General features: G+C 45.7%; 1 protein-coding gene across 1 annotated transcript in view; it reads right to left on the reverse strand.

The window, feature by feature from the left end:
• Window positions 1–16199, reverse strand: part of med30 (mediator complex subunit 30) — a 35659-nt gene extending 19460 nt beyond the window's left edge. Inside the window, exons 1-4 of the mRNA XM_064983887.1 lie at window positions 16110–16199; window positions 11050–11271; window positions 9535–9693; window positions 1493–1600 (exon numbers count right to left, since the gene is read on the reverse strand). Of these exons, the coding sequence (XP_064839959.1) occupies window positions 1493–1600; window positions 9535–9693; window positions 11050–11202 (420 nt within the window). The 5' untranslated portion in view covers window positions 11203–11271; window positions 16110–16199. The remainder of the gene's footprint in view (window positions 1–1492; window positions 1601–9534; window positions 9694–11049; window positions 11272–16109) is intronic.
• Between the last annotated feature and the right edge of the window lie 280 nt (window positions 16200–16479).

Below are 16479 nucleotides of genomic sequence, written 5' to 3' on the forward strand. Positions count from 1 at the left end.
CCTCTTCTACTGGAGAATCTTCTCTGGCTCGATATGCAGAACTTCCCTCTGACATCTTCCCTTTGTCTACATATCGGTTCATCCGGTCATCTGTCTTCTCGCTCTTTTTTTCTCCCTCTCAGTGTTCCCTCTTTTCCCTCCATCTCTCCTCCTCTGGAATGACTGGAATCCTATGTCTCAATATGTCTTCACACTAAAATCTCCTTTATCCATCCGGTCCAGTAATCCATCCATTTTTCCTCTTTCTCTGGAGCTTCTCTTCTCCCTCTTTTCTCTCTCGTCCTGTGGAATCTGGTATTTGGTTCAATATGTGGCATGTCTTCACACTAAAATCTTCCCATTTATCCCATCCAGTTACATGTTAACCTGGCTCTATCTATCTGGCTCGGTTCGCTGCAGCAGATGCAGCCGGGCCTCCTAAACATCTGCTTTCCGCATTCTGCCACATCACTCCCCTCCTGATGAGGTGACCCCTTTAACTCCCCAAAATATGTTCTCCTCATCGTAGCTTTAATATGCAGCTGGGAATTTGGGCTCCAACTGGAGCAGTGTGAAGTGAAGGAGATGGCTGCTGCAGACATGCAATTGAAGCCTAACTTCTCGTTCTTCTTCTTGTCTCCTATGTGCCCTGTTGTTTCGGGGAGTAACGTTGTGGTATGAGCAGCTAAGATGGTGAATGTTCAATTGTCCGCTTCATCGTTTGCTCAGTGCTCCTACATTTAAAATGAGTATTTTCATTGTTTTCATTGCTATATTTTCGTCCAGCTCCTATGCTACGTTTGGACGTTCGTAGTTACTCTGCGTTCAATGTGTCTTGGGCCTGTTATGTTTGGATGTGCGTGGCTACTCTCCTTTGGTATGTGGTATGTTTCATAGCAACACGGGTCAGCTAGAATGCTGATATTGATGCTTATGGTTTGTGTGCATGCAGCGGATACACCAGTTGTTTGGCATGCACCTAAGTTTAGTTAAGCTCAGTGTTCAGCCCATGTTTTACTGCAGTGGTTACCTTTAAGAGCAGTGAGGGAGATAGAGCTCTTAAAAATAACCAATACTCATCTGTGACTTCTGTGAACTCCATTATGATTCAGCACACTCAGACAGGCAAGCATGCACAGAGGAACACACACACACATACATACATACACACACAATGACCAGGGGCTAATAAAAGCTGCAAATAACGCTACCAAATAATGCATGATATGTTTTTACCAAAAACGTTTTTTCAACAGTCATAGACAGGCTATTAATACTTTAAGTAAGATACAGTACACAAGAGTACTGGGAGTATTGTGTACAATATGTAGCTTATGTCTTCACAATATATGTCATAGATCTTTTTTTCTCTTTGTAGCATCTGTTCTCTCTCTCTTTTGGCCTCTCTCCTCCTGGAATCCCTATTTGGGTTACTTTTTATATAAAGGGCTGTGCTCTCTAAAGCCCAGCGTACTGTACATTTATATCTATAAATCCCCAGTGGGCAGCTCACCTTGTTAACCTCCAGGATTTCTCTCCTCTCCTCTGTTGCTGGGCGGGCCTGGCTGGCCAAGCGTTCATCGTGTTTGGAGCTGTCGTCCTCCACGTAGGGGATGAGTTGCTGTGTGGGGGAGAGGTGGTGGATATAAACAAATACAATGACCACAGGCGTTCAATGGGGGGATGGTAAATTGATAAGTAGTTTGGTGCTTTGGTTTGCAATAGGAAAATACATATGACTCCCTTGTAAAAGAGATTACCATTTCAATGGGAGTCGCCTGGTTAAATAAAGATCAATTTTAAAAAAGGAGGGAAAAAAACATTCATTGGCTTATATATCTCATCAAACAAAGAAATACAAACATGACAAATATAGACTCACTCCCTTCTCTAAAGTCTTCATACTCTATGTATAGGTGTATGAAATGCTGCAAAGAAACAGTCGTTATCATACCGATACATAGTACTTCATCATAACAGAGCTGTAGCTCAACACTTGGAAGCGAACACCTTACGCCAGCGTTTCCCATACTCGGTCCTTGGGACCCCAAGGGGTGCACGTTTTTGTTTTTTGCCCTAACACCACACAGCTGATTCAAATGATCAAAGCTTGATGATTCGTTGATTATTTGAATCAGCTGTGTCCTGCTTGGGCAAAAAAAACTAAAAGTGCACCCCTGATGGTCTAGAGGACAGAGTTTGGGAAACCCTGCATTAGGCAATATTAAAACCTAAGAGTATATAGTCCACCAAGTCCTCCATTACAATAGGTCTGTCTATACTGCTTGCGTGAGCACAAACTCTCCCTACTAAGCTTGTATAAAAGAGAATTATGCCATTCCCTCCCGTTATACTGAATTAGAACTGCCTTCATGAGCAGAAAATAGGGATTTTGTGTAGATCACAAAAACACTTTAAATATAATCTAATCTACAAACAGTTCCATACCACCACCACCAATTCAGAATCAGGACTTCTCCACAGTCCATACCCAAGTGCTTATTTCCTTTTTAAGCGCTCTCTGTACTTGATGTTGTCTGGCTGACACTACACCGACTACTCTGCTTTAAATCACACTGACATCTGCTGGTCTGCAGGATAATAAGCAGTGCTGTACGGAACACATTGTTCTCTATTACACTGCATCAAGATCAACGGGCTTATCTTAAATGGTACCATTATACTAGCGTTAACACTTGTCGTCTACTGGGTTCCTATTATCATACATGGCTGTGTAAGGTGAGATTGCTTAAACGGTTATGTAGGAACGAGGTAATGATTTGAGAAAAGAAACAACATTAACGGCTACAGCATCCTTCTCATAACTCAGAAATAAATAAATACATAAAGATGAGGTACAAGAGCCAACCAAAAGCCTTAGCAGGCGTGAAAACACAGTGAAGTCCAACACAAATCTGAGGCTGAGTGCTATTCAACATTCTAAATAACCTAGTAGCTGTTCACATTTCATTGCAGTCAATGACCTGAGGTTTAGCAACTGGCAGAGGCCAGTGTAGACAATGATTAAAGCAGGCTGTGACCAAAGCATTACTGCAGGGCTGGATAGGGCCAGGCCAGAAGACAGAAAGAGAGAGAATCACATGAGAAAAACAAGAGACAGCTCTGGCAGTTTTCTGTAGTCAGTCAGAGAGACCGATGCCAAACCCTAAGCTGTCTGAATTGTGTTGGAGAGAAGACAGAAGACGTGCTGGATATTATATTAGGCCAACTGTGATTGTTAGGGGAGGAAAAACTTTTTCTACTTCTATAATACCAGCTATGAGCCAAACGCATATTGAATTTAAAGGTAAGAGCTGTTATTGGCAGTCCGTAAGGGGGAAAATGTGCGGGGTAGAAAGAGGGCAAGAGAGAAAGAGTGTGTGTTTGTCTCCGTGACTGTGGGTGTGAGTCATAACCCCAGTCTCTGGGAAAAAACAGAAAAATGCTTTTGTGGGAAGCCTTCCCCAGTTGTTCATTACCAGGCCTGCTGCTAAATAGGAACGCGATGAGGTCACGCTGGCTTAGTCATTGATTCCACTTCCTGTTTGGGGAAAGCCCGGTCAGCGGCCAGCCAATTGCATGATTGTCAGGACTGCGGCCGGCAGGCTTGTCAGCCACTTGAGTTTCAGGGGATGATAAATGGCGGCGTTCGGCGGGCCAAAATCAACTCCCTCCAGACAACATGTTGCAGTGAAGTATTGGTTGATCAGCACAGTAAGTAGTTTGCACAGCCTCTGGGGGGATAGGTAAACATTTTAAATGAAGTGGTACAACTGTGGAGTGTAATGGACAGTGAGGTTTACATATGACCAGAATTACAAATAAAAGTGTAACTTTTCCCCCCTGAGAGAGAAATACAGCAAGCCAGTATGCCATAAGGGCAATTCTACAGTAACTGAATTATACTGAGACTTTCAAAACGTATGCCAAACAAAAACCATTAATTTCAAGTTTAACAAACCATAGCTCTCTATGCACAATGAATACAGTGTACATTATCAAAAATTTACATTTACTGAAAAAACTTTGAAGATGTTCAGTTTCATTCTGTTCACAAACTTTGTATCTGCACAGTTCTTCCTGTAAATGTGTGTTTGTAAAATGTTCAGTAGGAATTGTTAAAAATAGTCATTGTGCATAGAGTTGCACGGTTTGTTAAACTTTGAAATCTATGGTTTTTGTTTGGTATACATTTTAGTCTCAGCGTAATTCCGTCACCATGGCCCATACATAAAACAAATGTACTGTATACAGTACCAGTCAAAAGTTTGGACACCTACTCATTCAAGGGTTTTTCTTTATTTTTACTTTTTTCTACATTGTAGAATAATAGTGAAGACATCAAAACTATGAAATAACACATATGGAATCATGTAGTAAGCAATAAAGTGTGAAATAAAAATATATTTCATATTTGAGATTCTTCAAAGTAGCCACCCTTTGCCTTGATGACAGCTTTGCACACTCTTGGCATTCTCTCAACCAGCTTGATGGGGTAGTCACCTGGAATGCATTTCAATTAACAGGGTGCCTTGTTAAAAGTTAATTTGTGGAATTGCTTTCCTTTTCAAATCAAATGAAATTGTATTTGTCACATGCGCCGAAAACAACAGGTGTAGATATTACAGTGAATGCTTACTTACAAGCCCTTAACCAACAATGCAGTTAAGAAAAAATAAGTGTTAATTATTTTATTTTTTTAATTAACAAATAATTAGAGAGCAGCAGAAAAAATAACACTAGCGAGGCTAAAAACAGGTGGTACCGGTACAGAGTCAATGTGCGGGTGTAATGGATTTCCTCCTCTTCGTCTGAGGAGGAGTAAGGATCGGACCAAAATGCAGCAAGGTAATTGTCCATATTGATTTATTCAAAAAACACAACTGAACACTGGAACAAAATAATAAACGTGAATCAACGAAACCGAAACAGTTCTGTAAGGTGACAACACACACTTTACAGAAAATAAACACCCACAAAACCCAGGTGGAAAAAAGGCTACCTAAGTATGATTCTCAATCAGGGACAACAATTGACAGCTGCCTCTGATTGAGAACCATACTAGGCCGAACTCAAACAAACATAGACTGCCCACCCCAACTCACGCCCTGACCATACTAAAACAAAGACAAAAACAAAGGAACTAAGGTCAGAACGTGAGTAGCAGCAGTGTAAAATAGGTTGGGGGGACAATGCAAATAGTCTGGCTAGCCATTTGATTAGCTGTTCAGGAGTTTTATGGCTTGGGGGTAGAAGTTGTTAAGAAGCCTTTTGGACCTAGACTTGGTGCTCCGGTACCGTGCTGTAGCAGAGAGAACAGTCTATGACTAGGGTGGCTGGAGTCTTTGACAATTTTTGTGCCTTCCTCTGACACCACCTGGTATAGAGGTCCTGGATGGCAGGAAGCTTGACCCAGTGATGTACTGGGCCGTACACACTCTGTTGTGCCTTGCGGTCGGAGGCCGAGCAGTTGCCATACCAGTCAGTGATTCAACCAGTCAGGATGCTCTTGATGGTGCAGCTGTGGAACCTTTTGAGGATCTGAGGACTCATACCAAATCTTTTCAGTCTCCTGAGAGGGATTAGGCTGTGTCGTGCCCTCTTCACGACTATCTTGGTGTGTTTGGACCATGATAGTTTGTTGGTGATGGAACTTTAAGCTCACAGCCTGCTCCACTACAGCCCCGTTGATGAGAATGGGGGCGTGCTCGGTCCTCCTTTTCCTGTAGTCCACAATCATCTCCTTTGTCTTGATCACGTTGAGGGAGAGGTTATTATCCTGGCACCACACGGCCAGGTTCTGACCTCCTCCCTATAGGGTGTCTCATAATTGTCACTGTTCAGCATGTCTAGTTCCCACCGTGAAGCATGGAAGAGGAGATGGGATGGTGTGGGGGTGCTTTGTTGGTTACACTGTCAGTGATTTATTTAGAATTCAAGGCACACTTAACCAGCATGGCTACCACAGCATTCTGCAGCGATACGCCATCCCATCTGGTTTGCGCTCAGTGGGACTATCATTTGTTTTTCAACAACACAATGACCCAACACACCTCCAGGCTGTGTAAGGGCTATTTGAACAAGAAGGAGAATGATGGAGTGCTGCATCAGATGACCTGGCCTCCACAATCACTTGACCTCAACCCAATTGAGATGGTTCAGGATGAGTTGAACCGCAGAATGAATGAAAAGCAGTCAACAAGTGCTCAGCATATGTGGGAACTCCTTCAAGACTGTTGGAAAAGCATTCATTATGAAGCTGATTAAGAGAATGCCAAAGGGTGGCTACATTGAAGAATCTAAATCTAAAATATATTTAGACTTGTTTAAGACTTTTTTGGTTACTACACGATTACATGTGTTATTTCACAGTTTTGATGTCTTCACTATTAATCTACAATGTAGAAAATAATAAAAAATAATAAAATAAAATGAAATGAGGTTAGTCTTCCACTAACCTCATTGCAACTCCCCTCCAAGTCTCGGATCACTACCTTGTATCCTTCTCCCTCTCGCTCTCATCCAACACTTCCCACACTGCCCCTACTCGGATGGTATCGCGCCGTCCCAACCTTCGCTCTCTCTCCCCCGCTACTCTCTCCTCTTCCATCCTATCATCTCATCCCTCTGCTCAAACCTTCTCCAACCTATCTCCTGATTCTGCCTCCTCAACCCTCCTCTCTTCCCTTTCTGCATCCTTTGACTCTCTATGTCCCCTATCCTCCAGGCCGGCTCGGTCCTCCCCTCCCGCTCCGTGGCTCGACGACTCATTGCGAGCTCACAGAACAGGGCTCCGGGCAGCCGAGCGGAAATGGAGGAAAACTCGCCTCCCTGCGGACCTGGTATCCTTTCACTCCCTCCTCTCTACATTTTCCTCCTCTGTCTCTGCTGCTAAAGCCACTTTCTACCACTCTAAATTCCAAGCATCTGCCTCTAACCCTAGGAAGCTCTTTGCCACCTTCTCCTCCCTCCTGAATCCTCCTCCCCCTCCCCCCTCCTCTCTGCAGATGACTTCGTCAACCATTTTGAAAAGAAGGTCGACGACATCCGATCCTCGTTTGCTAAGTCAAACGACACCGCTGGTTCTGCTCACACTGCCCTACCCTGTGCTCTGACCTCTTTCTCCCCTCTCTCTCCAGATGAAATCTCACTTCTTGTGACGGCCGGCCGCCCAACAACCTGCCCGCTTGACCCTATCCCCTCCTCTCTTCTCCAGACCATTTCCGGAGACCTTCTCCCTTACCTCACCTCGCTCATCAACTCATCCCTGACCGCTGGCTACGTCCCTGCCGTCTTCAAGAGAGCGAGAGTTGCACCCCTTCTGAAAAAACCTACACTCAATCCCTCCGATGTCAACAACTACAGACCAGTATCCCTTCTTTCTTTTCTCTCCAAAACTCTTGAACGTGCCGTCCTTGGCCAGCTCTCCCGCTATCTCTCTCAGAATGACCTTCTTGATCCAAATCAGTCAGGTTTCAAGACTAGTCATTCAACTGAGACTGCTCTTCTCTGTATCACGGAGGCGCTCCGCACTGCTAAAGCTAACTCTCTCTCCTCTGCTCTCATCCTTCTAGACCTATCGGCTGCCTTCGATACTGTGAACCATCAGATCCTCCTCTCCACCCTCTCCGAGTTGGGCATCTCCGGCGCGGCCCACGCTTGGATTGCGTCCTACCTGACAGGTCGCTTCTAGCAGGTGGCGTGGCGAGAATCTGTCTCCTCGCCACGCGCTCTCACCACTGGTGTCCCCCAGGGCTCTGTTCTAGGCCCTCTCCTATTCTCGCTATACACCAAGTCACTTGGCTCTGTCATAACCTCACATGGTCTCTCCTATCATTGCTATGCAGACGACACACAATTAATCTTCTCCTTTCCCCCTTCTGATGACCAGGTGGCGAATCGCATCTCTGCATGTCTGGCAGACATATCAGTGTGGATGACGGATCACCACCTCAAGCTGAACCTCGGCAAGACGGAGCGGCTCTTCCTCCCGGGGAAGGACTGCCCGTTCCATGATCTCGCCATCACGGTTGACAACTCCATTGTGTCCTCCTCCCAGAGCGCTAAGAACCTTGGCGTGATCCTGGACAACACCCTGTCGTTCTCAACTAACATCAAGGCAGTGGCCCGTTCCTGTAGGTTCATGCTCTACAACATCCGCAGAGTACGACCCTGCCTCACACAGGAAGCGGCGCAGGTCCTAATCCAGGCACTTGTCATCTCCCGTCTGGATTACTGCAACTCGCTGTTGGCTGGGCTCCCTGCCTGTGCCATTAAACCCCTACAACTCATCCAGAACGCCGCAGCCCGTCTGGTGTTCAACCTTCCCAAGTTCTCTCACGTCACCCCGCTCCTCCGCTCTCTCCACTGGCTTCCAGTTGAAGCTCGCATCCGCTACAAGACCATGGTGCTTGCCTACGGAGCTGTGAGGGGAACGGCACCGCAGTACCTCCAGGCTCTGATCAGGCCCTACACCCAAACAAGGGCACTGCGTTCATCCACCTCTGGCCTGCTCGCCTCCCTACCACTGAGGAAGTACAGTTCCCGCTCAGCCCAGTCAAAACTGTTCGCTGCTCTGGTCCCCCAATGGTGGAACAAACTCCCTCACGACGCCAGGACAGCGGAGTCAATCACCACCTTCCGGAGACACCTGAAACCCCACCTCTTTAAGGAATACCTAGGATAGGATAAAGTTATCCTTCTCACACCCCCCCCCCCTTAAATGATTTAGATGCACTATTGTAAAGTGGCTGTTCCACTGGATGTCATTAGGTGAATTCACCAATTTGTAAGTCGCTCTGGATAAGAGCGTCTGCCAAATGACTTAAATGTAAATGTATAAAGAAAAACCCTCAAGTAGGTGTGTCCAAACTTTTGACTGGTACTGTATGTTTGAAAGCCCAATTAAACGTGTGCATGCAATGTCAGTTCTAAAACACTGGTTTTACAACCAATTGTCTCCGAATCAATAGGAGAAAAGCAACAATGAAACCACCAATAAAAAAGTGGAATCGCCCAGCACGAGGTCTAAAACAGTAGCCAACCGAGTAGCTCAGTAAAACAAAGTGGTGGGTATTTAGAGGTGGGTGTCCATAACAGCCACTAAGGAGGCCCTCAGGACAAACACAAAGCGGCTATTGAATTGAATGTGGAGCTGAGCCGAGTGTTGCGTCTCAAGTGGAAACATATTCCCTGTAGAGTGCACTACTGGCCTGCGCAAAAGTAGTGCACTATATAGGAAATAGGGTGTCTGTCCCGAGGTAGACCTGATAGAGTGGGAGAGATAAGAATCCCGCAGGCACCAGGGGTTCCTCTGAACTTTCTTCACAGCCACGGTGGATCCCCTCACAACATTCAGACATTTTGTATGAGGAAACTGTAATCCAATCTCTCTGGCAAGAACCGAAATGTCCATAAATCTGCATTAGTGGTTTGTGTAGGTTTGTACACCAAGCCAAAATGGCGTCAACTGTGGTAAAGTACACTATGTCCGGCTCAAACTGGTTATAGATTGATTGTGATACACAGAGTGGTCCTGGCACAGTGGCTACTCACCTCTGGGGGTACGGGGTCCAGACCGGTGCAGTTTTCGTTACATTTGTCGTAGACGAGGCGCAGCTTGCGGAAGAGTACAGAGAGCATACGCAGGTGCTCCTGCAGTTTGCCCAGCCTGTCCTGGTGGGTGCTGGGGTGGTACGTCACTCCATTTGGCAGCTGGGAGAGATGACATAGAAGAGTATGTAACACACTTCTTTCCTAGTAATGTAAAAACATTGTACTAATAGCTATGGGTCATTTCAGGGCCTCCTGTTTACTCGACTAGTACCTCCTTGATCAGTTACTCCTTGACTACTATTAGCCAGCGTGTAATTTCTCAAATGTTTATGGTGGTAACTGAAGTGTAGATGGTTTGTAAAATAACGACTGAATTATTGCAATGTAGACAACAACAAAAAACGGTTTTACATGTATTTATTTAAATGTGCGGTTACATGGCATTCCATTGAGAGGAGATGTTTACATATAACTAACTACATGATATGTGTATGACTTAGAAAAGCTCTGGACTGTTTCACCTGAGCTTTACGCTAACTAGCTTTAGGCATTTTTAACTGATAGTAAACATCCTGTACAGCCTGAAACTATTCACTGCATCAGGGTAGGTAGGGTGTATACATATACCTGTATACATGCCTACCACTCTGTAAACAGAGTGATCTTTCTTTCCCCACACAGAGTCTGTGATCTGTGAAACAAGTCACAACAGTGCTGTTTGTACATTCTGCAGCGAGGCAGCACTGCTTGCTTTGCGGTCTTCTTCTTTTGTCTTACGCTGTTGTTGTTTTAATGAGCTGCAGAAGGATCTTCTCTGAGACACAGACAGACCAAGAAAGACAACATCTTGTTGTGTCCCAAATGGCACCCTAATCCCGATATAGTGCACTACTTTTGAGAGTCCTAGTATGAGTCCTGGTCAAAAGTAGTGAACTACATAGGGAATGAGGTGCCATTTGGGACACACCCACAACTTCTCCTGAACCCATCTTAAGGGCACAGTCTGATCTTTCCAACGTGTCAACAGAAGGTCTAGAAGAGGTATAAACAGATGGTGACTATCTAATGATCAAATAAAGGCCTTTTCACAACCAATTATATCATCCTCCATGTTTAAAAACAAGCATGAGACAGGATTGCACCATGGGACATGCCTTCCTTGGGCAATAATAAAAGCAGTCTTAGTTGGCCCAGATTTCTGCTCTTAGGCCCATATCCATCCATTCACAGCAGAGGGACAATGCATGTCATATTGTGTTACTGTTATTAGATATAACTGTGAGGAAATGGATCAATGTTGTGCTGTCAGTTTATGTAATGCTGTCGGTCTGGGATCAAATAAGGCTGAAGCGTTTGTGTGTGTGTAAAAGGGAAGAGGAGCACATGCAAGCAATGCTTTACGTGTATTAAAGGTGGTTGACAGACGAGCACCATCCATAATAAAAGGCAAGACTTCGAACTTTGTTCAGCCTTCATACCCGTCCCAACACAAAAAGAGTCACAAGAAACACTTACCTGCATGTTCCTCAACAGCTGGAAGATCTCCATGGTGCGTAAGACGATATCCTGCACCGTCTCCTGGCCGATGCGACAGAGCGACGCCGTGTTGACATCACGGGCAGCCTGAGCCTGCTGCCCGGCGAACGCCACTATGGGAGGGGTGGTCATGGAGAAGGCAGAGGACCTATAGGTGCAGCGAGGGGTCAGCCTATTCTACACTGGCACACCTTGGCATGCCTGGTTGTATGATATTGGAAGGATGGAAAAGGGAAAGGTTGGGGATGGAGGAAGAGAAAGGGAGAGAAAGCAGGGGAGACAGGGAAAGAGAAACAGACTGGTTAATTTCATGATGTTACATTCACAATAATATGTGTTGATGGTTTAATACTTTATTTTCCCATAGGGAAATGTGAATGCCTGTATTGGCCAGCAGCATACCACCCTGCATCCCTCTGCTGGCTTTCCTCTGAGGCTAAGTAGGTTTGGGTGGGAGACCTGGACCAGACGCTGCTGAAAGTGGTGTTGGAAAATCAGTAGGAGGCACTCTTTCCTCTGGTCTAAAAAAATATGCCAATGCCCCAGGACAGTGATTGGGGACATTGCCCTGTGTAGGGTGCTGTTGTCTTTCGAATGGAAAGTTAAACAGATGTCCTGACTCTCTGTGGTCACTAAAGTGTCCATGGCAATTATCATAAGAGTAGGGATGTTAAGCCCGGTGTCCTGGCTAAATTCCCAATCTGGTCCTCATGCCATCATGGCCACCTAATCATCCCTGGCTTCCAATTGGCTCATTCATTCCCCCTCCTCTCCCTGTAACTATTCCCCAGGTCATTGCTGTAAATGAGAATGTGTTCTTAGTCAACTTACCTGGTAAAATAAGGGTTAAATAAATTGTTGCCAGACAAATTTCCTCATGAAACATTAATTTATTTTTACAAAATTAAAGCGGCTATATATATTTATTTTTATTTAACTAGGCAAGTCAAGAACAAATTCTAATTTTACAATGACGACCTACCCTGGCCAAACCCTCCCCTAACCCGGACGACGCTGGGCCAATTGTGTTCCGCCCTATGGGACTCCCGATCACAGCTGGTTGTGATACAGCCCAGAATCTAACCAGGGTCTGTAGTGACGCATCTAGCACTGAGATGCAGTGCCTTAGACCACTGCCCCACTCGGGCGCCTGTGTGTGCATACACACACACAATATGGGCTCTGAGGGGGATCTCATCTTCTTTCTCAGATAGCAGCGAAACCTCGTCCAGGCTGAGACCTTTGCTTTGTGTCAGCGAAAGCCTCGCAGCCTTCAGGCTTTGAGGCAGTCTCTTCAACGCTAACAAGGTTATTGCTCTGGGGGAGGCCACAGTTGCTGTCTGCTCCTTATCTTTGTTACTCCCCATAGTGCTGGAGGTAGTCTGCAATACAGGAACTACTCCATGCAGGGCGACCACCATTTCACACATGGGGAAAATAGCAAAGGGCCAGTAGTTTCCACTACCAGAGTAGGGATCAGCCTCCTCTACCTCGTCCTTACCCCATGCAGACTTGGCTAGGGGTGGAAGATGACTCATTGCGAGCTCACAGAACAGAGCTCCGGGCAGCCGAGCGGAAATGGAGGAAAACTCGCCTCCCTGCGGACCTGGCATCCTTTCACTCCCTCCTCTCTACATTTTCCTCCTCTGTCTCTGCTGCTAAAGCCACTTTCTACCACTCTAAATTCCAAGCATCTGCCTCTAACCCTAGGAAGCTCTTTGCCACCTTCTCCTCCCTCCTGAATCCTCCTCCCCCTCCCCCCTCCTCCCTCTCTGCAGATGACTTCGTCAACCATTTTGAAAAGAAGGTCGACGACATCCGATCCTCGTTTGCTAAGTCAAACGACACCGCTGGTTCTGCTCACACTGCCCTACCCTGTGCTCTGACCTCTTTCTCCCCTCTCTCTCCAGATGAAATCTCGCTTCTTGTGACGGCCGGCCGCCCAACAACCTGCCCGCTTGACCCTATCCCCTCCTCTCTTCTCCAGACCATTTCCGGGGACCTTCTCCCTTACCTCACCTCGCTCATCAACTCATCCCTGACCGCTGGCTACGTCCCTTCCGTCTTCAAGAGAGCGAGAGTTGCACCCCTTCTGAAAAAACCTACACTCGATCCCTCCCATGTCAACAACTACAGACCAGTATCCCTTCTTTCTTTTCTCTCCAAAACTCTTGAACGTGCCGTCCTTGGCCAGCTCTCCCACTATCTCTCTCAGAATGACCTTCTTGATCCAAATCAGTCAGGTTTCAAGACTAGTCATTCAACTGAGACTGCTCTTCTCTGTATCACGGAGGCGCTCCGCACTGCTAAAGCTAACTCTCTCTCCTCTGCTCTCATCCTTCTAGACCTATCGGCTGCCTTCGATACTGTAAACCATCAGATCCTCCTCTCCACCCTCTCCGAGTTGGGCATCTCCGGCGCGGCCCACGCTTGGATTGCGTCCTACCTGACAGGTCGCTCCTACCAGGTGGCGTGGCGAGAATCTGTCTCCTCGCCACGCGCTCTCACCACTGGTGTCCCCCAGGGCTCTGTTCTAGGCCCTCTCCTATTCTCGCTATACACCAAGTCACTTGGCTCTGTCATAACCTCACATGGTCTCTCCTATCATTGCTATGCAGACGACACACAATTAATCTTCTCCTTTCCCCCTTCTGATGACCAGGTGGCGAATCGCATCTCTGCATGTCTGGCAGACATATCAGTGTGGATGACGGATCACCACCTCAAGCTGAACCTCGGCAAGACGGAGCTGCTCTTCCTCCCGGGGAAGGACTGCCCGTTCCATGATCTCGCCATCACGGTTGACAACTCCATTGTGTCCTCCTCCCAGAGCGCTAAGAACCTTGGCGTGATCCTGGACAACACCCTGTCGTTCTCAACCAACATCATGGCGGTGGCCCGTTCCTGTAGGTTCATGCTCTACAACATCCGCAGAGTACGACCCTGCCTCACACAGGAAGCGGCGCAGGTCCTAATCCAGGCACTTGTCATCTCCCGTCTGGATTACTGCAACTCGCTGTTGGCTGGGCTCCCTGCCTGTGCCATTAAACCCCTACAACTCATCCAGAACGCCGCAGCCCGTCTGGTGTTCAACCTTCCCAAGTTCTCTCACGTCACCCCGCTCCTCCGCTCTCTCCACTGGCTTCCAGTTGAAGCTCGCATCCGCTACAAGACCATGGTGCTTGCCTACGGAGCTGTGAGGGGAACGGCACCGCAGTACCTCCAGGCTCTGATCAGGCCCTACACCCAAGCAAGGGCACTGCGTTCATCCACCTCTGGCCTGCTCGCCTCCCTACCATTGAGGAAGTACAGTTCCCACTCAGCCCAGTCAAAACTGTTCGCTGCTCTGGCCCCCCAATGGTGGAACAAACTCCCTCACGACGCCAGGACAGCGGAGTCAATCACCACCTTCCGGAGACACCTGAAACCCCACCTCTTCAAGGAATACCTAGGATAAGATAAGTAATCCTTCTCACCACCCCCCCTTAATGATTTAGATGCACTATTGTAAAGTGGCTGTTCCACTGGATGTCAGAAGGTGAATTCACCAATTTGTAAGTCGCTCTGGATAAGAGCGTCTGCTAAATGACTTAAATGTAAATGTAATGTAAATGGAAGAGGCCCATCACATTCCTAATTTATTACTAGTGACCATAAGTCCATGGCCTAATCGTCTACAAGCTAAGGCTCTAGTGAACTGTAAATCATGAGTATTAGATTAATAATAACTATCATGGTGCAACTGAAGTTGAATGAACTTAAATCTCTGTTTTTGATGTAAATGGCATGTCATAGAAGGGTCCCGACACCGTTTCAGTGATTTCACTTGCTTTTGAGAAACTTATCCCAAACAGTAAATCACTTCCTCATCCTCATTGTGTAGTATGGGGGCCCTGAAAAAAATTAACAGTGATTCTCCAAAAAGGCATGGCTCTCAGTATAGTGATGCAGGTCTTCAGATGTTGTACACATGCAATGTTTTCATTCCAAACTTTATCCCCAACGTTATATTCCCTTTGTGCGACTCAAGACGTTTCCCCGATCACTATACTGACAGCTTTGCCGTTTCTAAAATGACTTATTTTTTGTGGGGTGTGGGGGGCATACTACACACATGGAGGATGAGGAAGTGATTTGCTGTTTGGGGTTAAGTTTTGCGAAAACAACTGAAATCACAAGAAAAGGTGTCTGGACCCTTCTATAACATGCCATTTACATCAGAAAGAGAGAATTGATTGTAAAAAAAATAAATAAAAGGTCACATTTAAACCATGGTTCAGACCTTATTATACCCTGTCAATAGCGTGACGTCATATTTTGTTTCATCATAAACCAAAATTAATTATAATGCAATGCATGAGTACCAATATGGCATAGGCCATATTTAATTACGCAAAATGCATGGGTAGCAAAACTTCATAACACGAACTGTACAGTACTGGAAGGCATGAACACTTACATCAGTTTAACCTGCCAGTACAGTAATAGCCACATGTGAGCTTTATGCATTATATCTGCAACGTTGCACCCCAACTGATTATGCCAAATTTAACGTAATAACGGGTGGCTAGATGGCTAGCTATCGTTGCTTGCTACTACAGTAAGTTAGCTAGCTAACATTGTTAATGCTAAATTGTAATTATTTCGCCTCTATGCCTATGTATTGCCTCCCTCCCTACTCTTCTACATTTGCGCACACACTGTACATAGATGTTTTTCGTTTGTGTTATTGACTGTACGTGTGTTTATGTGTAACTCTATTGTTGTTAGATTTGTTTGTAGCACTGCTTTCCTTTATCTTGGCCAGGTCGTAGACGTAAATGAGAAATGATTCTCAACTGGCCAACCTGGTTAAACAAAGGCGAAATAAAAATACTAAAAATACTAAATTAGCTAGCTAGCTGTGTTAGCAAACGAGACGATAGTTTTCTCTCAAACTGTTTTAGTATGCATTTGTCCTCTTGCTATACAAACCAAAAAGTTAACCTTGGCGCTATTCATATTGTCCAAATGACTAAACACGCAAGACCTAAACTTACCTGTGTTGCTAGCTAGTATTAATTTATCTTATTTGTTGACATGTGTGTCAAGTCCTTTTTCTGCAGGAGCGCTTAACCGTCAAACATCGCGAGACCATACACCGATTATTATCTCAACCGTAAAGCATGAAGTATGAGCGTTTCATTAAAGCTATACTCCTTAATTGCTAGCTACCTACATGACTTAAACATAGATTCTTGAAGAATATAACTTAGAAAAAATGCCTCATGGGCTTAGTTTAACTGTCGTACCCCATCAGAACCCAACATATAAGCTTGTTTTACTCCAATGTTTGTAACCAAAGTAAATGTAACTAACACTGTATATGTTGAAAAAAATGTTGATATCATGGATGGTCAGTCCTTGCGT

This window comes from Oncorhynchus masou, chromosome 13, assembly GCF_036934945.1.
Source record: "Oncorhynchus masou masou isolate Uvic2021 chromosome 13, UVic_Omas_1.1, whole genome shotgun sequence".
Lineage (NCBI taxonomy): Eukaryota > Metazoa > Chordata > Actinopteri > Salmoniformes > Salmonidae > Oncorhynchus > Oncorhynchus masou.